Consider the following 26,333-nt stretch of genomic DNA (forward strand, 5'->3'; position numbering starts at 1 on the left):
TACTTTTGTGTTTGAAAATCCTGTTTTTCTTCTCCAATAAAATTAGTTCAAAAACATTTTAAGAAACAATGGTAAAAATTAAAATTTTCAACTATATTTTAAATTATTTTTATTTTACAGCATATATAAACCACATATTTTTTTCTTAAAATAAAACTACGAGCAGATTTTTAATTGATTAATTCAAACGTATTCTAGACTAAATCATAAAATTTGAGAATAAAACATTAATAAAATTGCATTTGAATCGATAAAAATTTCAAATTCTTAAAAATAAATAATTGAGACTTTGTTCGACTGAATTTTAAATTTCAATAATTTCAAATTATTTTATCTGAATTTTAATTATAATAAATATTGATGGAATTTAAATTCTTTTTATATAGATATTATTTTTTCAAACCAGTCCCACAAATGTAAATCTAAATGAGGTCTTACTTGATTGATAAAGTTGATGCGTGAGTTCGAGTTGCATGAATGTGACTGCATCTCCATTTCTATGGTATATTTCTTATTTCTTTGGCTTATTTGAAAATATTCGTTAATTTGAATTATTAATTATTGGATCAACAATCAAATTTAAACGTATTAATAATATAATAAATAATCTATTATATCTTTCTTTTTTTTTTAAAAAAAAAAAGAGTAGCCAAATAATTGAGGTATTAAATGCTTGAATGTTAAATATAGCATAGGTTAACTCTTGTCAACTCTTGATGACGGCGTCGTTCTACAATAGGCATGCCTAACTGAATTCAAGTCTACAAGGAGGCAGAAAAATAAAAGCAACGGCACTGAGTAGATATGATCGTTGCTCTCCAATATAGTTCCATAACTTTAGGTCTAGATCCTCAATCTCATTCCATAATTGATTTTTGCGTATATGTATTTAAAAAAAGTTGGTAGCATTATATTGGATAAGTTTTAGGAATAATTACGCTGCCCTGTCATGAGGTTTGGTATTATTAAACGTATATTTTTTATAGTTCAAAGAATTACATCTGGTATCCCGACGTTTGTTCCTGTTTGACAAATAGATCAATTCGTTAATCAAATTCACCGAATTTGTTGAGATCCTGGTACTAGCAAAGAGCTTAAATAATATTTACTCACAATTAACTTATTACTGACTTATTGTCGACAATAATTTTTTTTCCAAACAAATTAGCATTATAAGGATGAAGATATACCTCCTCATATAAGGGTAGTTTGGTTGTAAAAGATTTATTTGACCTACAATAAGTTAGCCGAAGTTAAATATGAATTTTCATTCTTTTTTTTTTGTTAATAGCAACATTTTTTTGTAAACTTTAACAAATTTACAACATAAACATTCAGGATATTGAACGAAAATTTTCAAATTATACGAACTTTATATATAATTGCAGTAAATCTAAAAAAATGACGATATAATTATCCCTGAGTTTCTAATATTATCCTTTGATATTTAAATTAGTGAAATGAGTAAGAAAATAGTTGAAAAGTAATAAAAAATCATTAAAGAATGTATATTTGAGTTAAATATTAAGGGAAGCAGGTGGATGAGTATCAAGGGAAGCAGGTGGATGGTAATGATCCAAATGAGAATGGCCATTCTATTCCGGACTCGACTCGTTATTACGTACCAATCAATTGGCAAAGTAAATTTGGCCTAATAATCAATTTTAAACAATAGTCAAATAAGTCAAAAAAACCATACTACACTAATTTGTTGGTTTCGTGCATTTGGCTAAAAGCTTTGACAATTCTATTCAAACTCAAACGCAATTATCAGATTCTCCGTGTAATTTATACACAAAAAGGGCTGTATGTAAGCATTGCTGCAATGATTTGCTCAGTATCCACCGGGAAGTCCCGCTCGAGCTGGCTGGACCGGCTGCGAACAGCCAAGGGCTTTCCAGAGAACGGCGTCACCGATCTCGAAATGTTCCTCCAAAACCCTAGTTCTCCGATTGCTGAGAGGCCGGGGTCCGTAGCAAATTCTGACCCAATTTGCTGTTCGACTCGGGATGAGGATAAACAGTTCTTCAATATAATGAGCGATGTTCTCAACGAGCTATTCAATTTTGGAGATAAATGCGGGAATTCCACAAAACTCAAAACGTCTGCTCGCAAACAGATAAACCCCAGAATCTGTGTATTTTCGAATAATGGGAGTCGTGAGATCAACAATGCAGCTGCGGAGAAGCCGACGCTGTTGAGGAGTGGCGATAGCAATAGTGGAGTGGAGGGAGTGAGAGAGCTGGATAAATGGGAAAATGATGGGGAGGGTGTTGAGAGGGATGGGAATTTGACTGGGTTTTCACGGACAGAGGTAATGGTTATTGACACGAGCTATGAGTCGTGGAAATTCGAGAAGCTGTTGTACAGGAAGAAAAATGTGTGGAAAGTGAGGGATAAGAAAGGGAAGAGTGTGATTATGAGGAGTAAAAAGAAGAGAAAAGTGAGTAGGAGCGTGGAGGAGGATCAACATGGGGGAAAGAAGTTGAAGGTTGATAAGAAGGAAGGGAGCACAGAGGGCTGTGAGTTGCCGCTGAATGAAGTAAGTCTAGGACACTTTGGTATAATTGTTGATTACAGTGTGGTGTTATGTTTACATTGGGTTGTGTTTGCCAAATAATGCATTGTTTCACGTATGTTTACAATGATATTGTTGTAATGTTGTTTGGTTGCTCTTAGTTGAAGTAAGGTTAAGCAACTAATGCTGATTATGTGTTATGAGCTATGTCTATTGATGTGTGTCCACACGAGAATGTCTTTTCAGGTGCATGAACAGATTTTGCATTATGTGGTCTATGATAGCTTGTTAGGAAGAGAGGATATCTTGTAATAATGAGGCTTAATGATTTTTATACTGGTAATATATAATCTCTTACTGAAATAGGACTATGGCGGCTGGATTATCTACTTCACGTGCCATTACCTTTTGGTCCGTGTAGGTTCTGTGCTTGCTTGTTGATTAGTTCTATGTCATATAAATAAGATAAGCTTGTGACCACTGCACATAGTTTTCCTTGTTAACATGTTTTAAACATTGTGCAAGCTTCAGTGACATGCATTTCTATAGGGTCTTTAATCAGTTGTCCTTCTAGTGTTCTGATTCTTCCTGATCTTGTCAGTATGTCTCCTTTATTTCAAAATTTGGTTTTGTACATTCATGAAGCCAGAACATTTTGAAGACTAAGTTGCAGGCTCTTTGAAATATATTTTGGATATCATGGTCACCTAGGGCTTATAACAAGATGCTCATCTATCTTGCAATGTTGAATGCTGATTTTCAATTTGCCCATTACCATTCAAGCAAAGGTTAACTGCTAATAATGTGAATCACTTTGAAAACAGATCTTGCTGTGCAATGTAGCAAGTACTGATGATAGTGCCTCTTTGATCACTTATGTTGCTAGTCTGATGTAGGCTGACTCTATTATAGTGGGATGTGTTGATGTAGTCCTTTCTTGTCGTGCTTGTCATGGAAATTAATGAGTCAGTTGTGCATTGCATGATGGAATTTTTTGTGGTTTGCACTATTTTTGTTATTGTGTGTTTATATGTTTTTTAGGTTCAATTGCTTTATGCCACAATTCTTGAGAATTCACCTTTTAGGTTTTACGTTTCTGATCCATCGACAGATCCCATTCAGATATGGTTCTATTCAGATTAGTGCATTATGGTGTGAATGAGAATGATAGTGTATGCTCCATACTGGGGCATGTGTCTGTTGACCTGACCTATGTTTTTATGATTTGATCTTTACCCTGGCTTATTATATGTTCCACAGGTATATCATCAGATCAATAAATCAGAAGTTCTTGGCAAGGGTTCAAGCAAAGTTGGTGGGACTCTTGAAAAGAAGCAAGAAGACTTGTAAGAAATATGCACTTCTCATTATCTTTTTTCTTTCTATCACACAATTTTCTTTGGTATTTGCACATATATTTTCCATAACGGCTGCATTTCTTGTGTCTCCAGGAAGTCAGGAAATGGAAGCTCATCTGTTATTCTTATTAAGAGCATTCATACTGGTAGGAAAAATGGTCTGAAATCAAAACAAAAGAAAACTTGAGGAGGATCCCATTTGGAGGTTCCACAGTGGAACAAGATGTCTTCTAAGCTGCAAACAACTATATATCTTCTTTGTCGAGGTGATATTGTCCTGTGAAGATCATTATTGACTCTTCTGGGTGATGATACCTATAACGCTTAGCTGATTAAGCAATTTTTTTCTGCTGTGTCCAATTTGCTATATCGCCGTCATGCCTCCTTTGCAGTGGTTGTCCACTGGTTTTAGGCATATTAAAATCTGATGCCTATTGCTTTGTGCATATAAGACAAATTGTAACTATGCAATTCTTGGTGATAGACATCACGGTTTATATGCAGACCGCCGTCTGTTTTATTGAGCCTGAAATGATTAATTACTTATGTGAGAAATCGATCCATGGTTTCATGGAATTTTTCCTTGCAGAGTTTTGCATTTTATTTAATTGCTGCAGTTTATGTTGGTGGGACTAGATTACTGGGCAGCACTGCTGAGAAAACTGTCCCTCTATGCATTATGTACATATAAAACCACCTTTACTTCAGGGTATTAGCCATGATATCACAAGTTATTAGGCCTAATTTTTTGTGTACTTCCAAATGGGCGGCCCGTTATTACTGCTTCAGGCCCGGAACTGTCGAGAATTGGGTTGTGATATCAAACCCGCCCATCTTCCCGATATTAGAATTAGCCTGGGGCCACTTATGGTGATAAAAAATCTTACAATTTTTGGTGTCATTTTAACTTGTTTTGGTGTTTACTGCGGAGATAGAGAATAAAGATAAATAAATATGTATTAGAGATAATGTGTATGTTTAGATTTATTTTTGGAAATAATATAAAATAAATATGGTATATTTGATGATGTTGATTAGTGGGAGATAAAAAGTACTGTTTATGGTCAAATTATGTATTTTTTATATATATTTATATATATATATATATGAGTATATATATAATTTATTTAGTTATGAGTGAATTAAAATAAATAGTATTTTATAATCATAATACAATTCTAAAACACTTAAAAATTAGTAAAAAATGGGCAAAATAATTCAAGCTAAATAAATACATACACTAATAAATACATAATCCGCATTTGTAATAACTGTAAAAAGGGAAGGGGGGATTTCTTTTATGTAAAAAATTCGTTCCGTTGGGTTATTTCTCAAAAGGAAAACAGAGGATCTATTAAATTTCAAGTATTCAGTTTCACCACCAAAATAAGTATAAAGTAAACTTTTTATAAGTTAATCAACAATTTTACTTGTAACTCAGTCATCTTATTATCCAAAGTAAAAGTGGGCTAAGTGTAGTACATAATCTCTATTTAGATCTTTAGTCCTAAGCCTAACATCTTACATATTTAGTATAGGTCCAACGACATGTCTTCCATGTGGTAATGATTTAGAAGCATGATTTTTATTTATACCTCATACAAGTATACATTGTATAATGCATCACAACATCTATTTCACCTTACCCTACTGTAATCAAATATCAATTATAAGCTAGTATTTTTCTTTATATACTATTTTGTATTTACACTTTCTTTTGGAGTAATAAAATATCTAATTAAATTTTCTGTTTAGGTACCCAAGACTTTTATGTGGAGGAAAAAAATAGAAATAAAAATAATAGCATTGGTAATGGAAGCTCCTTTTTTCAAAAATAAGAATCAAAATATAAACATTAAAAATAAAGAAAAGACAATGAATATCAATTTATTTGAAATAATATTTAGAGTATATTAAAATGAGTTCCTCTATAGTTTGATTATTATGAATACTCCATGTTTGTAAAATTACTAATATCGTTTTAAATTCAACGTCCGTCTAATAAGTAACTCGATTTGTTAGTTTCTGTTAATTTTTTATTTTTTTTTGGTATATTGACCAAAATGTCTTTATCGACCTTAAAAAAATTATGAATTAAGTGGATAAGCTTTTTTTTTAATATTTTTTTAAAAAGAATACATTAAAATCAAAATTAATAATTTTATGTGTTCATTCAAGAAGAATTATATAACTTTTAAATTTTATCAAACATCACAAATTTTTGGGGAGGTGGTTATAATATTTAGCTGCACTTAAATTATGATATTATTAAGCTTGTGAGTGCGAGCAAACAAAATTTTTGCACTGAAATTGTTTAAAATCGAACGTTTGTACAAAAGAAGCCGCAAGGACTGTAGCTGAGCTTATCCATCACTCTTAACTCTCCTCATCAATGGCTGCGAATCCCTTCGCTCTGCCCACCGATCCTCGACTCCAATCGCCGTCTCTTTACTTCACAGCTTTCACTTTCACCCATTTCCCACTCACTAAGTTTTCTGGTTTGTCTCTCCGCCAAAGATCTGCGAGCAATCGCCTACTCCTCAGCTGCCGCTGCGGCGCTCTCGCTATCAGTGGGAATGACTCCACAAGCATGTTTGCGGACTCGGGTATGTGGATTAAAGTAATATAAAAGTTTTGATTCTTTTTAGTCTCTCGCCGACGTAAATTATGTCTCTTGCTCAATCTGGGAATGAAGTAAAAATTGTCCTTCCTTTTCCTGGTTTCAGTTAGGTTTGAGGTATGACGCCATTTTCGTTTATTTCAAGAAATGGTCTTTTAATTCTTATGTTTTAGGTATAATGTTGTTCTCGTTGCTTCAAGAAATGGGGTTCAACGAGAAGGATACTGAAGCACTTTTGAGTACAAATGCAGCTCTTAGATTTACGCCTTTCGAATCTATTCGTGCTAGAGTTCAGGTCCTGCAGTCTGCTGGAGTGAATGGTCTTTCTCTTTCGAGATTAATTGTTAAACGACCAGATGTATTAACAGCTCAAGAAATTGATGCACTATTGTGCTTTCTTGTTAATGACGGTAATCTAGAGTTGCAAGGGAAAATTGAGCCCACCCAGATTGAGCGGCTGTTGAATGGGACAGACCCTGAATTTCTGGTGGGATTTGAGAGGAAAGTAAGGTTATTGCTTCAGTTCGGAATTCCCAAGGACAAGCTTGTTCATGTGCTCAACACTGTTAATTTGACCAAGGCCTTGTGTCTTAAATCTGTGGAAGAAATTGAGAGAATGCTAGCTTTTTTGAACCGTTTTGGTGGGGCGGACTTGATCCTTCGTCGTCCTGCCATTCTCAATTATGAGTTGGAGACTCACTTAATTCCAAGAATTGGTTTTCTCTTGGAGTTGGGTGGGGGTGATGAGAGTGCCACTGCCGCAGTTTTGCGTAAATTCCCCTTTGTTTTGGCTTATAGTGTAGACCATTTAAAAGATCATGTTGAATTCTTGAATTCATATGTTGGGTTGAGCAATGAGGAGATTTTTAGGATTGTCCTTGTTTACCCAAGTTTGTTCAGTGCCAGCAGAAAGAGGAAATTGCATCCAAGAATCGATTTTCTCAAGCAATGTGGATTGACTTCGCACGACATATATAGGTTTCTGATCAAAGCGCCCTTGTTTCTGAGCCTGTCATTTGAGGAGAATCTAGCAAATAAGTTGGTTTTCTTGGTGAAGATTGGGTATGAGAACAGAACGAAGGAATTGGCTCTGGCAATGGGAGCTGTTACCAGGTGCAGCTGTAAAAATTTACAAGAGGTTATTGGAGTGTTCTTGAACTACGGACTGACTTGCGAGGACATTTTAGATATGAGCAAGAAACATCCGCAGGTATTACAGTACAATCATGAGTCGTTAGAGGAGAAGCTGGATTACTTGATTGAGGAAATGGGTCGTGAAGTTGGAGAGCTGTTGTCTTTTCCTGCATTTCTTGGTTACAAGCTTGATGGTCGTATCAAACACAGGTATGAAGAAAAGAGAAAGATTTTAGGCGAAGGGATGTCCATCAACAAGCTACTGAGTGTATCCGCGGCAAGATTTTCAACCAAAACTAAAAGGACGGGACCTGTGAGTGTAATCCATGACCTAAATGAAAGTGAAGATAAATGAGAAAGCCAGGACTTGCAGTTTATTTGGCTAATTGACTTAGGACTTCAAGTTACTTCATTTTAATTGTCAATATGAGGTTTGAGACATCCATCTCCAGTTCAAATGCACCAATGCTCTGGTTGTCCTTGATGTTTCTCAAGTCGAAAGCTATGGCAAATTATCTTATTGTGAATGAACTATATAAGAAAATGATTGCTGATATTCAAGTGAAAGAGATCAGAGTGCTGCTTATGGAAAAATAAGATGAGACACATCGCAGCAAATGAAGTCACCTCTTGTGCAGAAACAAACCCTACAGAAAACCTATTTACATGTTCTGCGTGGTGGTCTGTGGTAGGACAACATCTAGATCGTTTTGAAATTAGCATGTTGATAACAGCAGTCCTCAGAGGACAATAGCAATTGTTTATATATTGATTTTTGTAATTCTGTGATATCCTGCTTTTACTAATGTACCTAATATTCGATGGCTATATTCTTGTATACTTAAAGACGAGGCCTCCTCCTACCGGTTCCAAGTGCCCTGTACAAGAGACATGCTTTAATTCTATATTGGATTCATGCTCACACTAGCATTTTCTTGCACTTTATATGACACCATATACAATGCTAAACAATTTAGCATATCTCTTTGAACCACAGCTACTCTTAAAGCTAGGAAGAACTGCCATCATCACAAATTATAGTTAATTTCTAGCTAAATCAAGAACTGAACTTTCCAGTTTCTCTGTTTTGCTGTTTCCTTTGGGAATAATATGCCCGTAGTCTCCAGCTTTACTTCTCTGCGCAATGTTAACTTCAGCTGAAATAGAATAATCGACTACATATAGCAACTTCAAGACCAGTAGATAATCAAAGCAGAAAAACAGAAACAATGGTTCAAGGGGCATATCAAAATTCTTCGTCATAACAATCTGCAAAGAAATACCGAGTCATCTAATGCTACAGAGTACAAAAATTTTACTGCTATAGGCCACTATAGAGTCTTAAATCAGTTTGTTTGACTTCATATGAGTAAGGTTGTCTGCTTCCTGAAGCCATGTGAAATCAGGAATCCAACTGGTATAATAAACTTTTCCAACTCCTCTGCTTCATGCTCCCACTATTATGTCCTAACAAGGGAAAGTACAACTGTATTCTATCAATGCATTATCATTCCAAACAGGGCTCAAGCAGACTCTTCATACGCTAAACCAAAGAACCATCATCACGGATAGAAGCAAAACAAAACAACATAGTTACTTAAGCAATGTACAATAGGATTACTAACAGCCTATACATTTCATTTGAAGAGCTCAAACATCCAAACAATACTACTTCGAGGAAGACCTGAAGCATATGACGATGGGGGTAAAGCACTAGAAAGAAAAACTGAGTAGTGACAAGTCAATATTGATTGAAGAAGACGGCTAACAAATATCAACTGTTGATTATTGAACAAATAATAGATGAAAAACTGTCATAAATGATGTCTTCTCGTTCCTCTCCTTCATCAGGGACCGCCTAATCCTCCTCACTGTTAGCGCACTAGAGTCCCTAACTTTCCCCACCACTGTTGGTGCATAAGGGTCCTTAATCTTCCTCAACTTTCTCTGTATAATAGATGAATCATAACCCCAAATCACCCTCTTTTGCGCGAACTACCGCTTCTTTTTATTTTAAGGCTATCACCTAAAGTTCTCGATAAATCAATCAAGATAACAAACTAATGCAACACAATTGATACAGACTTAGTACATTCTAATCAATGAGCACAGACAAACCTTACATTTTCATAATTTCGAACTTTCCCTAAACTCCCCACAAAGAATAGGTAATCGAACATCTGCTTCCCTTACTAAGTGCCTCTGTTTTTTAACTGCCTTAACCAACTTCTCTTCCCTACAGCTCTTCACAGTGAGTTAGTTGTATTTTCAGAAAAGAATGTCTGAATTCCTAAGTCCTTAATCAATGAAAGAAGTTCATAGCCAAAGTTGCCCCTAAAAGGTATAACATGAATGGCTATTCAACAAGAAACTGAACAACATTTGCCTCCACCCACATGATCCCTCTCCAAGATTCTCCCCCCCTTTTTTCCCTTTTCAAATTCTTTTCCAGCTAGATTATAAGAAATGGCAAATGTTGAAATTTCCCTTCACATACATGTGGTCTCTTCTGTCATAAACATGTGAGATGTTTTCCCACAGCAAAAAGATCAGAATTTCCTCCACCTTAATTGCTTTCAAATACTCTGTTCCTTTGCCTCTTTCAAACCAGCAAGCAAGAACATCAAGAAACTCTAGTGGCCCACAATTTCCTCATCCTCCATTCCTTTTATTTCCTCATCCTCCATTCCTTTTATTTCCTCATTTCAACAAGAACCTAACAGTTAAAAGACAACGTCTTTAGGCATAAGGAAGAAAAGGGTACCTATGAATTTTTGCCTTGAGAATTGACTTCACAGAGGAGAGAGGACCATCCCACTACATTTCACTCCCATTTCATCTGAGCCCAAGAAACTGCAATTTCGTGAAGAAAAATGGGCTGACAACCATTTGAGCTGCTAAGCGCAGAGAGTAAACCACGAGATGGAGTTGGAGGAGCAGCAAAGAGAGAAGCCCTTTCCTTGAAGGTTGCAAGGCAAAAGAGTTCTCACACAACAAACAGTTCTAACAGTGGCGACTGAGACACACAGAACCTGGTGATATTTGGGCTGGTACTGAATTATTATCGAGATCGGAACGATGGGCAACACGTGGGTCTATCTGATTTGTCTGTTCCAGTGTGGACCCAACGGGCTGTGATGTATGTCCAGCTCAAATGGATAACTATTGCTTTCGTTGGCATGCCCTCTCTATGCAAAAGTACTTCTTATAATGTCCTTTCAGATATTAATTATTAGAAGTTTGTTCTTTTCATTCCCAATATTTATTGAATTAATTTTTTTATTAAATCAATTCTAATTATATTATTATTTTAACTGATAATGATAATAATAATAATAATAATTTGATATATATATTTATAGCCAATCAATATCAGCTATTAAATTTTTTTTACACATAGATGGAATTCAAACATATGAACTTATATACGGGACGTGAACCACTTTCAATTACGTAATTAGCTCAATTTTGTCTGCATATGTAGATAAATGTGTTAGTACCGTTAAGTATGTTATAAATGACTTATGATTATGAAGACAGTTTTAACCCAAAGTAATAATTGAAGTTGCGTTTCTTCTATATATTTAAAGAATTGTGTTGGTACGGTTAAGTATATTCTAACGACTTATGGCTCTGAACACAGTTCTACCCACAACGACAATTGAAATCGTATTTCTTCTACAAATATAATTTTGATATACAAAATCGCAGCCATGAGGTAAAAAGTATTATTTTTTTTTGGGTAAATATAAGTTTCATTAATAAAATAAGATTCTACAGTACAACAGTGCTCAACTGGTGGTTTCTCCCTCGACATGCCAAGAGATACGCCATAATCTATATAACGCACATGAACTAACAAAACGAGATAAATTAACACTGATAATCCTCTGTCTAATATCTTCCACGATAATGGTGGCTATTATATTCGGTGGTCGCTCTGTATGCTCAAAGCGCCTCAAATTTCGTTCCCTCCAAATGTGGTAAAAAATATTATTTTTGATAAATTGAGTTTGTTATTTTGCGGGGGGGGGGGGGGGGGTTAGGCATTAGGAACATTAGATGCTAATATAGGAAGTCCATTTGTAATAGATTAAACGTTTGAATCATGAAAAGTATCATTCCAAGGAAAAGTGTAAGCTGGACCCATTCAAGAACAATCTTTTAGGCCAAAATTTAGGTATTTAGGTTGTTAATAATGATTCTTAAAGATGTCGCACAATCCTAGATTGTTCTATGTCTCTCTATCTATTTAGCTTATATTTCTACTCATGTATTTAATATTATGATTTCAAATTTCTACTCAATTTTATTTTTTAATTTATTTATATAATTTTAAATTCAAATGATATCAAATCATTCGTCTCTGAATTTAAATTATATTTTGTTAAATATTAACGGATTTCAAATTCTTTTAGTAGGGAGTAATTTGAAATTATTCTTTAAATTCAAATGTACGAATATATATATATATATACATTTGGATACTATTGTATTTAGAGAAGCGAAATATATAAATTATTTTTGTTTAAAAGAATATTAATAATAAATTTAGATTTGAATTTGATTAAAGAATTTGGTGAAATAAAGTAAAAATTTATCAATATTTAATAAAATATAATTATAAATGAAAATAAAACGATTTGAATTCTAATGTATTTTATAATTATAAATGAAAATAATTATAACAAAAATATAATTCCAAATTCAAAATTTATAAAATTTTGATAGATATAACAAAAAATTATATTTTATAACGATTTAAAATATAATTCCAAACAAATTCAAAAAAAAAATTATAACAAAAATTTGAATTCTCTATTTTGAAATCGTCGGTCCAAAATGTAGCATATGATTAAAAAAAAAAAAAAAAAAAAAAAAAAAAAAGTGTATGAAAACTATGCACATTGGAAGAATTCCTTTTGGGGAAAAAGCTCATCAACTTTAGCACATGTTTAGTTTGTGGTGGCCCACAAGAATTTAGGTCAAAATGCAACGTTTTATTTCTATATGTCTAATATTGTAATTATACATAGAAACCCATTTTTTTAAAAAAAAAAAAAGAAAACACCTTTTTATTTTTTTTCTTCTTTTTCATTTTGTGTCTGGATTTATAGTTTTTATTGATAAAACTGCGACAATGCAGTACCAATTCTTAAAATATCAATTATATCTATCAATATTAAGTAATATAGTTACTTATTTTTTCTTAAATTATTCACTTAATTTTTTAACTTTTGATTTATTATCGTGTTAATCCCATATTTTCACTATATCTTCATCTCTTATCCCAATTAAATTATAGGGTAAATTACAACTAGTTTCACTGAGATTTGACATAATTATGAATAACTCTTCGTTGTTTAAAAAATTATAAATACCCCGTAAATAGAAAATAATTATGTAGCCCCTAAATAGTGATGTGGACATTATTATTTTACTCTTATTGACTTTTTTTTTAAATAAAAAAATATATTTGAAAAAATATTAAAATATTTGAGGGTGGGTAAAAATAAATAATTTATAGAAAATATTTATTCATAAAAATATTTTAAAAAATTATAAAATCTATATATAAAGTTATAATTTATAATCTAAAAGGACATTTTGATCAGTTCATAGCAAAAATTAAATGAAAACCTAACGAAATGAACTCATTGTTAGACGAATGTTAAAATCAGGGAGGATATTTGTAATTTTCAAACAACGAAAATGTATTTAGAATTATTCCAAACCTCAGAAAAAATAATCATAATTTACCCTAAATTATAAATTGGATTTTTACCATCGTATTTGCCCCTCCAAAACTTCCGCTTCGTATTTACCACTTGCTCTATTTTTAACTATATGCTGACTTTTATATTTAAAGTATATACTATGTCCATCTAATTATATGCGCAAAAGTATTACATGCCGCGATAAATAATAATATAAAAAATATGGCTATATGATTTAGAATAGGGACCATTTGTGACACTTTATTACATGTCCACATAGAGTGGGTGGGTGTTAAATCCCCCATGGCCATAGTGTAGAGGTGAGAAAGAAATAAAAGGACAAGTCAAAAAGATGATGAGATGCCACTCTCATAAAATCTTCAAGATATTTATGTACAACTCATCTTGTATAAGTATCTCTTTTTTTCATGTATCTAGCACAAGTCATGTTGTGCCAAGACTATTTTTGTAAATTTTTATATGTTATCAAATTTTCATTTTTTTTCTTACACAATTTCCGAGTTAGCTGCTTACTTACTCGTTCTGTATATTTGTTAAGGGGAGACTCTTATAGTAACTATCATGAATGGCTAAATGTGATTTGTCTAAAACGTCATTTTTACACAAATGATCATCTTATTTATTAGTTAATGTTATTTATTTTGATATTCACACACATTTAAAGTTGTTTTATCTTATTAGTTTTGATCAGTTACTCATTTTAGTTTTTTTTCTTTTTTATTAAATTAAATAAATATATAAAAATTTGAATAATACATATGCATTAAGTATGTTTCAATCGCTAATCGTACAAAATTACTTTTGGTGGACAAGATTTGGACGGACTAAAGTAACTTACTTAAATTTATTTTATTTTTTTTCCATAAATAATGATATCTTTTAATTCATTAGTTATGTCAATTACTTTATAATGCATGTAATTTTAAATATAATTTATTTCATCAATTGTATTCTTTTCATTAATTAATTAATTTATTAAATAAATACAATAAAAATTTAAATTGTATAAATCGTATCAAATGTGTTTCATACTATATAAAAAAAAAATTCTTACACAAATAAGGTTTAATAAAACTAAATCAATTAAATAACAAATATAATATATGTATAATGTGATTGATCATTTTTTTAAAATTATATACCACTCATAAAATAAATATATATATTTATCATATAATTAATTCAAATTTGATCAAAATTGCAAAAAGACTAAAACTTTGTATGATGACCCCACTTATATTTCCACCACTAATGCACTTGAAAACTCATTGTATTAATGGAATCATGGAAAGAATGTTCTACACACATGTCCATCCCATCCCATCCCATCCAAGTTCTTGATCTGCTGCTACACAGAACCCCACAAACTCCAGAGGATTCCAACCAATGACAAACCGAGCTTGAGGAACCCCACCAATCCCAAAACACTTACACATAGACAACATTGCTTTTCTTACAAAACACTACATACTAATATTATATTATTTATTATACTAATGAAAGATTAAACAAAACCAGTTTGACAACACCAAAGCCACAAACTCAAAGATCTAAAACTACTTTTTTCTTGTGTCCACATGTCAATATCCTATCCATGAATACAAAATATCTTCCCAGGTGGGCCCACCAAGGGGGAAAAAAGAAGAGCTGTCCCATGTAAAATATCTTAGGAGATCATAGTTTATTCTGATTGGATGGTGAGATTAATGCTGTCCATTCAAATCCAAGTGTTGCCCATCTCATAGAATAAGTTTGTGCCACCAACCAAATATCATAGGAGAGATGAGATGGGAATTATGGAAAAAGGGAAGGGCAAAAACCAATGGGCCTTTACTTTTTGATTGGGGAGGGGTTGATGACGTGGCCATTTTGGGCCATACATATAAAAAAAAAAAAAGAGTCTTTGCAGATATTTGTGTGAGGTCCCCCTTTTCTTTTATATCCCCAAAAGTTGTGTGGATTTTCACTTTGGCCCCAGAGATTGTGTTTTTGCTTAATTGCCCGGAAGAGGTTATTTGTATTGTGTTTTATACTTTGTTTTTATTCTTGTTTTCATTGTGGGTTTTTAATTTTTAGGGTTTTCAGATGTAGTTTGAATTAATAGATTTTGTGATATCTTATTAATCGAAAAAATGTAGGAAGAAAATATGTTTGAATTATAATGTTAGGTGATAGTTTTCTATATAAAAAACGTGATAGAATTAATGTTTTAAAATTTATGGTACAACCATATAAAAAAGACTAATAAAAAATGAATCCCATAATTTGAAATAGTACATAATTGAAATCAACCTTTGAAAATGAAATTAAATAATGCCCAAGTTTTTGTAAGGTATATTTAATAAAGTGATAATAAAAATTAGTTTTGTTACTATATATATTTTTCATTATAGAATCACAATTTATTGATTTTTTTGATACAATACCAATGGATTTTAGTTTATATTTCTAGGCCGAACTTAATTATGACAAGGTTTGTTCTTATATTTTCTTAAAATTTCATCTAGACTAGGTATTAATTTTCCTCAAGAGTTGGAAGGGCTTGCAAATTATTGAAGTTGTCAAAGTTGGGGGTGTGAAACATTATTGTCATATCTTTAAGGGCTAAACTGCAAAATGTTGTCATATAATTAATACAAGAAATTCTGAGCCATCAGATGTGAGGCGGTTAAAGTGGACCAGTAAAAGGCGACCATAAGATCAAATTTCAGGAACTGGGGTCTCCATATTAAGATATTTTTGAGTTGAAAATGGTGCAAAACCACTGCAAAAAAGCGATGAATGAAACCAGGACTTTTTAGAAACTAATTTCCAACCGCTACAGGTGTGTTTATGCTATATGCTTGTTGTCTGAAAGCATCAAGAATCTCGAAAAATGGGTGAAGTTGTGGTGAGCAGTGAAGGTGGGATGGAATTAGTGGTTCAAGAAACAGAGGTGGCGGCAGAGAGAGCCCAGCAAGCTGAAAAGAAGAACCAGATAAAGAATATTGCAGCGGACGGAGGCGGCGCCGTGGCGGACGGAGGATCTTCTTCTGTGGTTAGGTGGGAGAGGTTTCTGCCAAAACTGGCGGTGAGAGTGCTTCTGGTGGAAGCTGATGATTCCACTAGGCAGATTATTGCTGCCCTTCTCAGGAAATGCAGCTACAAAGGTTGGTTTTCCTGTTCGGATTCTTGCGGGATGTCTGAAACTTTTTAAATGTCAAGAATTGAGAATTCGAGTGTTGGTAGGTGATGGGATTATAGGGATCTTGACTGCTTAGCTTGTTAATATGTTGTCATCTGTATTCGGGTGTTGTACAGTTCTTGTTTTGGCTGTGAAATTGTACATGGATACTTTGTGATCAGCTAATTGTCTATGGATAATACCATAGCATCCATGATTTTGATTCGTAATCTTAGGTGAAACAGCTAGAGGATGTGATTTTCGCTGAAAAGTTTGTGTCTTTATCTGAATTTCTTGGAATTCCCTTTAGATGATTTTAGCTGCCGGCAATAATGAAGTTCTTACCTAACTAGGCTGTCTGCTATGCTTGTTGAGTAACTTCTTCGGTAATTACCTCTGCAAAATGTAGTTTCTGCTGTCTCATGAGTTCATAATAATTCGACTGTTCTAGAGTCATGATCCTGATCTTTGCATCTGAAAATCTTCATGGAAAATTGGATTTTAGTGTATGTTAGTTGGATGTAGACAGAAAATTAGTGGGATGTTACGTAGTATGAATAGCAAGAAGATTTCTTGTCTAGCTGAAGCAGATTGGTTATTTATGTCAATGTGTTACGGCTATAGAGGTTAACTCCAATTTTCTTAAAGCAGTTGCTGCAGTTCCTGATGGCTTAAAAGCGTGGGAGGTATTGAAAGAGAGGTCCCAAAGCATAGACCTTATTTTGACAGAAATTGAATTGCCATCAATCTCGGGATATGCTCTTCTCACGTTAATTATGGAGCATGATGTCTGCAAAAATATTCCAGTAATAAGTGCGTTATTCGCAGCTTCTTTGAAATTATCCAAATCTGTTCGAGCACTATTAGATTCAAACACCTTTTCGTTGATAATGCAGTGATGTCGTCACATGACTCAGTCAGTACAGTCTATAAATGCATGTTGAGAGGTGCAGCCGACTTTCTGGTGAAGCCCATCCGGAAAAATGAGCTAAGGAACTTGTGGCAGCACGTCTGGAGGAAACAAGCTGTAAGCCAAATCCCACATTTTCTTCTTTGCTTATTTGTTTTAATGAAAAATCTGGTACAAAGTAAGCTCCATAATTTTCATGGGTTCTTACCATTTTCTTTATCATGAGACAGTCGAGGACCGCTGCTGGCCTTGGACAACCAGAGGAGAGCGAAGCTCAACAAAAGGTTGAAGCCACAGCAGAGAATAATGATATTAGTAATCATTCAAGTGGTTATATGGCATGCATTCAGAGAAATAGGGAGTGCATTGAGAAAGGAAGTGACGCGCAGGTATTTTTCGTTTCTCTATGCCAAAATTTTCAAAGAGCCCACTTCAAAATCTCAAATAGACTGATTCAAGATTGGAATAATATTGCTTGTCTTATCTGCAGAGCTCATGCACAAAACCGGAGTTGGAGACTGAAGGAGCAGATGTTGAACATGTCCACAGCCTCTTACTGCCGAAAGCCGCTAAATGTCTTTCAAATGAGATGAATATTTATACACAAGAAGAATGCCATCAAGAAAGTAGAAAAACACAGGCACATGATATAAAGGCGGGAGGTAATGCTTTCATTGCCTTGCTTGTAGTCATTGATATTTTTCAGCATCATGGACGGGTAAATGCTTATTGCTTGCCATTTCCGTCGTTCTGAATTTAGAGTCGGAGGCCATGGCTAGCAGAGATGCTAATATTGCAACAACACTGCCAGGGCAGGGCAAGAACTCCGATGCTGGTTGGGAGAAACTTAATGTTATTGGACAAAATCCTGAGAACAATCATGTGCCTCAGAATTCTTCTAGAGAGGCCATTGACTTAATTGGAGCTTTCGATAACTGCCTGAAAGGAACTTTTGGAAGTCCCGCGTCAAACGCTAGTACAAACAAGTTTGATATTTTGCCCCTTCTGGATCTATCTTTGAGAAGATCTCATCCCAGTGGCTCTGTGAATCAAGTAAATGATGAGACGCGTAGGCTAAATCACTCTGATGCATCGGCCTTTTCTAGGTGAGTTTGCATCCCTCTAAATTTTTATATAAGCAAGTGAAGTATCCAATTCTTTCCTTAAATCAGCATCATTTCATCTAAAAGCTTAGGTGTTTTTAAGGTCGTAATTTGTTTATCCGAAGAGTAGAGGACGAAATTCTTACATCTTTTATGAAATATTCCATGGATTGTAGATAATTCCAATTGATATGGAGTAGTTCAAACAGAATTTATATACTCTTGCAGCTACTAATACATATGTGAACCAACCCTCTAAACCTTGAAGGAACCTCATCAAACATTGTACAGTTGGTAGTCTAACGAACAAGCAACACATGCAGGTACATAAATAAGCCATTGCAGGCACGCAACTCCACATCCCCAAGCACCTGTAATCAACAAAAAGACCATGAGACGAATTCCGAGAAACAACTGTCCAATCTTACCCCTGATTATAATTCAGACACACATGGTCCGACAATAAGCTCAGTCCGACCAGGGCTGCCTGAAACTTCATTTCCTCACCCTCAGCAAAGGGAAATATTTCAACCGATTCCAGTTAGAGGTTTAAGATTCGAAAATATAATCAATGGATTTGGTTCTTTGATGCCTCAATTGTACTATGATCAATCAGCACCGTCTTCTTTGCCTAGTCCAGGCACACCTAACCACTCACCATCTTTCACTCAGTTGAATGCTTTCTATCCATCAGATCATCGGCCTTCGAGTTCTCAGCAATTTCATAGAATTGATCAAAGGATCAGTAATGCCATTGATCAGGCAGACAAAAAACAAGACCAAAAATTGGAAACCTTGGAGGCTAGGTTGCATGTGTCTCCTGCAAATGATCAGAGTGGTAATGGCACTTTCTATAATGGCCATATAAGTCATCACCACACTACAAGTTCTGGTAGCAATGTCAAGATCGATTCGACCTTAGTTGTCAAGACCGTACCCGAATGTGGTAATGAAGAGGGATCCCATGTCCACGAGGGTGCATCTCATCGTTCCATGCAAAGAGAAGCGGCTCTAAACAAATTCAGACTGAAGAGGAAAGACAGATGCTTTGAGAAGAAGGTTTGTTGATAACCCCATCAACCAACTTCATAAAATAACATGTGAATATTCTCTATTCAGTACATACATGTTGTGAAATTCCTTATACTAGTTCATATTTTCTTAATCAATATCCGACTTTACTGACAGGTGCGCTATGAGAGCAGAAAAAAGCTGGCTGAGCAGCGTCCACGTGTGAAAGGACAGTTTGTTCGCCAAGTACCTAATGAACCTCCACCAGGGAGCTCATCAGCTTGTTAGCGTTCTCAATCCTCTAACGTGAACAAATTTTGGCAGAAATAATAGACTGATCAGTTAGATTTTTTCAATTCCGTGTATCATGTAGCTTCATAAATCGATCAGTGAACAGAGGTACGCCACAGTTCAATGACTCTAATACCATTTCGCTCCCCCGAGTAACAGAACCAGCATGTAGCTGTTGTATATTAGTTTCTCTTTTAGGCGTTACATAGTTGTTGATATAGATATATTTGAGATATTAGTTTCTCTTTTAGGGCGTTGGAGTTGAATGATTCTAATACCTATAATTAGCTGTTGTATCATAGCCCATATTTTAGTCACGTTGTCGCTACTTACTGATACCGTTTACTAGTGACTTTATTATTTTGTTCTTTTCAAGTTGAGTTGAATCAATATCATCATATTATTCATTTGAGAAAAGAAGATTACATCTTAGCTTCTGTTCCGTTACGGTAGATGGTACTTTCAAGTACATTTTTCACACACATGAATGAAAATCGACTGGCTCGACTCTATGTGAACTATGATCACATTGCAGCTCTAGCAGCATTCAATGATATCAATAAGTAGAGTCATTCTTGCTTTCATGTGTGTGTGTGTGTGTGTGTGTGTGTGAGAGAGAGAGAGAGAGAGAGAGAGAGAGAGAGAGAGAGATGATCCTTTCTTTTGTCGTTGTTTCTTGCATTGTAGAAAAATTGCTTCTTTCTGGGTAATCTTCTGGGCTAGCTTGCAGCACGACAACGAGTATTCACCTTAGAGCACGACTATAATAGGAGAGGCGGAGGTATATTACCTTCCTGCCCATGGCTTTTTTTAGTAGGCGATTGTAGCCACACATTTCTAAGGGCGTTTTTGAAAATTTGACAGGTTGTCTTCCTTGATTGAGCTTTTCCATCAATCTCCATCGTCGATCACGATCTTTTCCTTTATTATCTTAATTAATACCACAATTATGTTTTATTTTCTTTCTGAAATCTCAATGCCATCCGATAACTCATTTTGATTGTCATAATATTGATTCACTAAAATAGTGTCCAATACATTTATTCATCCGACAAAATGACATCAATCATTATTTAAATTGAATTCAGTTCGTTAGTTATGTTTTTTTATTTCTCTTCACATTTGTTAAATTAAATAAAAAAAAATTGTAAGCAATTTCATGATATTGTAAATGAACAAATTATCCTTATATATATATATAAAATAATTTACCTCCAATTATTTTATAAAATACAACAATTTACCTCCTATTTTTTAAAATGAAGTAATTTATTTTTTTAGACAGGGAGGTAAACTATTTTATTTTAAAAAATACAGAGGGGATAAATTATTAGTTTTTGCTATGAAAATGTATTTTACTCATTTATAATATAACAGAAGGGTAATTACTATTTATCTAATTAAATAAATATAACAAAATTTTAAATTATACACACACATCAAACGCGCGCTTCATTTGATCCCCACCTAACACATGAATCATCCAAATGGACCTCAACATTTAACTTACAAACAATGCAAAACATACGATCCATTATTGATAAAAATTCAGCATTTTTTCATGTCGATGTCCCAATTTCCATTCTCTTCCACTCTTGCATCCAACATTTTCATGTCAGCATTTTATTTCATTTTGAGAGATTGTTCAAACAGACACGGATGCACTTGGGAGTTTTGGACACCCATGTCTCTCCCCCACTACCACCACCTCTTTTAACTATTTTCCGCCTACTGTCTTTGTCTCATAGAGGAGGTCCCAAAAAGGGGCTCTTCTTCAGTATGTGGATTCTTATGTTACTTTACTATTTTTAGAAAGCATCCCTAACTTTCCATGTCGATTACATAAATCTTATCATAGAGAAGAAGCTGAATGCCCAACATGAGGAAGCATCTGTAGGGCTTCCTTGCGCATTTATTTATTTTTAATAAATAATTATATATATATATTAATTGATGATTTTTTTTTTTTAAGTTTGAAGAATGGGCACTGATCGGATACAATTACAAAAAAAAATTGAAAATCCAATAAAGGAACGCCTTCAGATCAAGAATAAAGCTCCAATTTCCTGCAATATAAAAAAATTACATCTAGTACCGTTGAGGTCCGTATCAATATAAAATAAATAAAAGGTCCTTTAATCAAAATCATACATGTGGGGAGCTATTTATAATTAAACTAACCATAGGGATCATTAGTGTATATTTGAATGGCAAAGGAGTGATTATGAAAGAGTGCATAGTTAAGTGTATCACGGGGCATGCCAAGGCAAATGCAAGAAGACAACCTACGGAAACAAAAAAGTGAACAAAAAAAAAACATTGTGTGATGGCAACCCACGCACAAGTTGTAGTGATAGTTGTGATGGATGGATCATATTCATAGTCATTTTCAATGGTGCTCAAATGCTAACTCCCAATGTCTGCAAAATTTCCTATTTTTCTCATCAACAATGACTGCAACACCACCACTTCAATCTGCTTACCCATGCAGGGTCCAATGATACTTCCATCCACACACACACACACACACAATCACACACACACACACATATATATATATATAAATTTGGCTGTAAGCTTTCCACCCTCAAGCAGTACTAAAAATTAAAAGTGTTAAAAAATAAAATTCAAAATCAGAGAGTAATTAAAGTTGGAATATTTAGAAAAATGGCTTAATTTTTACGATTTTAACTAATAAACTGTTGAAGTTGATAGGAAGGTGTTGCTTATAATTTTGGATTTAAATTAACTTAATTTAAACAGTTTAAAAGCAGAAAATCTAAATTAGCAATACTCCTTTTGACTTATTTTCAACGACGACTTAATTTGCATACTTTGAGCATTTCTCAATATTCATCCTAAAGGCAAAAAACCCTTTTCCTTAGCACAAAAGTAAAGGCTCACGGGACATTCTTCACTCCATCCCACTCTCTCATAAACTACATTTCCCAGATTCTCCCCATCTCTGCTTTTTCCTTTCGAGTTTTCTCTTTCCAAAATTTGGTGTAATAAATAAAAAAAATACGATCAATCCCTATAATATTATAAATGAACAAATTATATTTTTATTAAAAAAATATCAATTTAATTTTCTATATTTTTAAAATATAATAAATTACCTTTCTGTATTTTTTAAAATAAAATAAATTACTTTATTTTAAAAAGTATAGGAGGTAAATTATTATTATTTTTTTATACGAGTGGTAATTTACAATGTCCAAGGAGGGTAGAGTACATTAAACATAATAAATAATTATTAATAATTTTTTATATGAATCATTGATAATTACATTTTAAATTTCAATCATAAATAATTAATATACGCTAATTATTAATATCAAATAGACGTATCACTATGAAAAGTGATTGACTTTTTTTCTCAATAATTTGTAGTATGATCCCTCAGGATCTATCGTAATAAGCCATGGAAATATACTTTCATCAAAATATACAATTGTAAAGTGTGTGCATTATAGAGAATTCTCAAGTATATTCAAGAATCAATTAAATTCATATTACACTCAATGATTTATGCACTAGATCTTGCTCCCTAATTATTTTTTAAGATCCCGTTTATTTTGTGATACGAGTCATTTAGGTGATAGAGTAAAAAAAAAATCTATATATTAATTATACTATATTTACTTAAATTGTTTAAGTTTAATAAAAATTGGGCGCGCATAATACAAAGTAAACACTGTATATTGGGTAGCTTATTCAACCTAATAATAAATATATATATATATATATATAATGGGATAATTACAACACCCTTTCATGATGTTTAATTTAAACGGTACGCCTCAAGTATTCTTTTCTTTTTTAAAATTAAAAATATGTTTCAATTATCTGACTACATACGTCAACAAATTGCGATAAATTGAAATTAGGGTAAATTATAAAGGACACTCTTGAACTGTGTCATAATTACAAATGTCCCTCGTTATTTAAAAAATTATAATACTTTATTAAAATTAATAGTCGTATAATAAATGCTTTTCTAGATTCCGATGTTATGGGAGAATATTTATTAATTTAAAAAATATATATAATTTTTTAAATACTGTATAAATAACAAATACAACTATTATAATTTAGTCTTAAAATTATTATCAAGGTTTTAACGTAGTGGGGACACGTCAGTCCTCACATTGTTAAAACATCACTTCTTGCAACAGTGATAATCATGTTATTTTCTCACTTGTCGTCAACTTGTCCCTGATTGGACAAACTCAAGAGACTCCTAAGACTAATAGCATGCTAGCAACCTCTTCATGCTGAAATTACCAATCCACCCTCGATAACTAAGGGTATATTACCCTTTACACACAGGAGGAAAACAACGAATCCAGCACCGGAAAAAAGGGAAATTTACACGGATCTAGAATGTTATTTTCATTTATTTCCAAATCTTGGGTAAGAACATTCATTAAAAGACAAAAAACTACTGAAATAAGGAGTTACATGTATGATCGAACAAAATTCAAGGGGGTATTTGCAATTTTAATTTTATATAATTAAAATGTGTTTGATCTAATATATACTTCGATCAGTAAAATTTTTATGGTATTGATTTACTCCATTTAATATATGCACGACACGTATATGAAATTTACACTAACTATGATTTAAGAAAAGATTTATATATATGACGTGTATGGGGTGCTTGCGAAAACTTATGTTTTTCATAAAGTGCCTAATTTTGAGAAAAGTGGATAAGTGATTGTAAAAATTGGGAGAGTTTTGAAGTAATAATTATAAGTAAAAAACAGTTGACGTGGAAATATATGGTAAAAAGAAATTAATGTATTGCCAACTTATTTGTTAAATTATCGAATTACTGTAACAGACGGATAGATCTTATCCACTATTTAAATATGGTATTTTTGAGATATATTTATACAAAAAATAATTAGGGTAACAATGAAGTTCAACTATCTTGAGGTTTATTTAGCACCCCTGAGGTTTATTTTCATCTAACAAATAAGTCCCCGCGTTGATTAAAATTCATTGAATTTGTTGATATTAGCAAAAAAATTAAATAGAAATTATATTTACCTTCGATTGACTTATTACTGATTTCTTGCAGCTCAAATAATATTTTTTTTTTGGAATAAAATACCCTTATAACGATGAAAATATACTTCCTCACCTACATTAATGCGTGAAGATGTATGGGGTTAATTTGATCATGAAAAAATTATTTGACCTGCAATAAGTTAGTTATAAGTCAATCAATGGTAAATATATTTTTTAATTTTTGTTAATATCAGCAAATTTAGTGCATTTTGACTAATGAAGGGCCTTATTTGTTATATGAAAGCAAACCTCAAGGATGCTAGATGTAATTTTTCAAATTACAAAGAATTTATATGTAATTACACCAAATTTTAGGAGAGAGGAGTGTAATTATTCTTTTTTGCAAAAGACATAGGATACATAATATAAGGAGTATAAATATAATTCACCCTAATATTTACAGCTACCTCCAACAATTTTAACTGCCGGTCAAAAAAGCAGCTACCAATAGCATCAAAGCATTCCCTTTATTTAACCTCACACCATACATACATCAACACTGCAAACAATTCTCCATTCCCTCTACGTACAAAATGTCTGAAATCAATGAGAAATCTCCCAAACACTGCGCTAACAAGCAAGCACTCGACCTCCACAAGTTCAAGAAGAAGCTCTTCTTCTACCTCACCACACTCCTCCTCGCAATCCTTTCCCTCATATTCCTTGTTTGGTTCATCCTCCACCCATCAAAACCCCACTTCTCCCTCAAACACGCTGACATCACTCAGCTCAACCTCACCGCCTCCTCCTCCCTCAACTCCTACATTCAGCTCACCCTCCTCTCCACCAATCCAAACAAGAAAGTCGGAATCTACTACGATCAGTTCTTGCTCTACGCATCCTACAACGGCCAGAAGATCACCAACGTCACCGCCATCGACCCCTTCTACCAAGACCGCGAGGAGACGAACCTCCTCAGCGCCTCGTTGGTTGGCGACGAGCAGACGGTGGCGCCGTCCCTGGCTTATCAAGTTAAACGCGACGAGGGGACAGGGAAAGTGGCCTTAAGCTTCAAGGTGATGGGGAGGTTGAGGTGGAAAGTTGGGACATGGACTTCGGGGAGGTATAGGTTTAATGTGAATTGTGTGAGTGTTGTCGCGTATGGAGGTAGATCAGTTTCATCACCTGCCTTGATGAGTTTGAGACAGGGGACGGTGTGTTCTACTTCAGTTTGATGATGTCTGTTTTTTATGAATAATTAGAGAGGTTGATAGCTTCTTCTTCATGATCAGTATTGAGGGTTTATTATTAATTAATATTGTAAATGTAAAGTGATGAGAAAGTCATGTAATGTCATGAGATTGTTGTAAGGTTTATTGCTGCCTTGTATCTTTCTCTCTTCTTTTTCTTGGATTTGAGCTTTATCTTTGCATGCTTTTTTGAGACTTTTTGGTGGGGTTTTGGGCTT

General features: G+C 33.6%; 4 protein-coding genes and 1 long non-coding RNA gene across 5 annotated transcripts; 4 read left to right on the top strand and 1 right to left on the bottom strand.

Annotated features, from left to right (window-relative positions):
* LOC105166784 lies at positions 1,705-4,511 on the top strand. Its single transcript, XM_011086267.2, has 3 exons — positions 1,705-2,542; positions 3,779-3,864; positions 3,970-4,511. The coding sequence occupies exons 1-3, from the start codon at positions 1,826-1,828 to the stop codon at positions 4,061-4,063; spliced, it is 897 nt and encodes a 298-aa protein (XP_011084569.1). The 5' UTR covers positions 1,705-1,825; the 3' UTR covers positions 4,064-4,511.
* LOC105166786 (transcription termination factor MTERF8, chloroplastic) lies at positions 6,170-8,552 on the top strand. The gene is made up of 2 exons (XM_011086268.2): positions 6,170-6,482; positions 6,670-8,552. The coding sequence occupies exons 1-2, from the start codon at positions 6,269-6,271 to the stop codon at positions 7,983-7,985; spliced, it is 1,530 nt and encodes a 509-aa protein (XP_011084570.1). The 5' UTR covers positions 6,170-6,268; the 3' UTR covers positions 7,986-8,552.
* On the bottom strand, positions 8,835-10,679 carry LOC110012330. Its single transcript, XR_002287459.1, has 2 exons — positions 10,395-10,679; positions 8,835-9,097 (listed from the first exon to the last, which is right to left on the bottom strand). It is a non-coding gene; the product is annotated as an uncharacterized LOC110012330 (long non-coding RNA).
* LOC105166787 (two-component response regulator-like APRR5) lies at positions 16,094-20,253 on the top strand. The gene is made up of 8 exons (XM_011086270.2): positions 16,094-16,517; positions 17,183-17,344; positions 17,428-17,558; positions 17,672-17,830; positions 17,932-18,103; positions 18,202-18,547; positions 18,868-19,603; positions 19,733-20,253. The coding sequence occupies exons 1-8, from the start codon at positions 16,244-16,246 to the stop codon at positions 19,841-19,843; spliced, it is 2,091 nt and encodes a 696-aa protein (XP_011084572.1). The 5' UTR covers positions 16,094-16,243; the 3' UTR covers positions 19,844-20,253.
* On the top strand, positions 25,402-26,254 carry LOC105166788 (NDR1/HIN1-like protein 1). The gene has a single exon (XM_011086272.2). The coding sequence runs from the start codon at positions 25,459-25,461 to the stop codon at positions 26,098-26,100; it is 642 nt and encodes a 213-aa protein (XP_011084574.1). The 5' UTR covers positions 25,402-25,458; the 3' UTR covers positions 26,101-26,254.

Source organism: Sesamum indicum, linkage group LG7 (assembly GCF_000512975.1).
Source record: "Sesamum indicum cultivar Zhongzhi No. 13 linkage group LG7, S_indicum_v1.0, whole genome shotgun sequence".
Lineage (NCBI taxonomy): Eukaryota > Viridiplantae > Streptophyta > Magnoliopsida > Lamiales > Pedaliaceae > Sesamum > Sesamum indicum.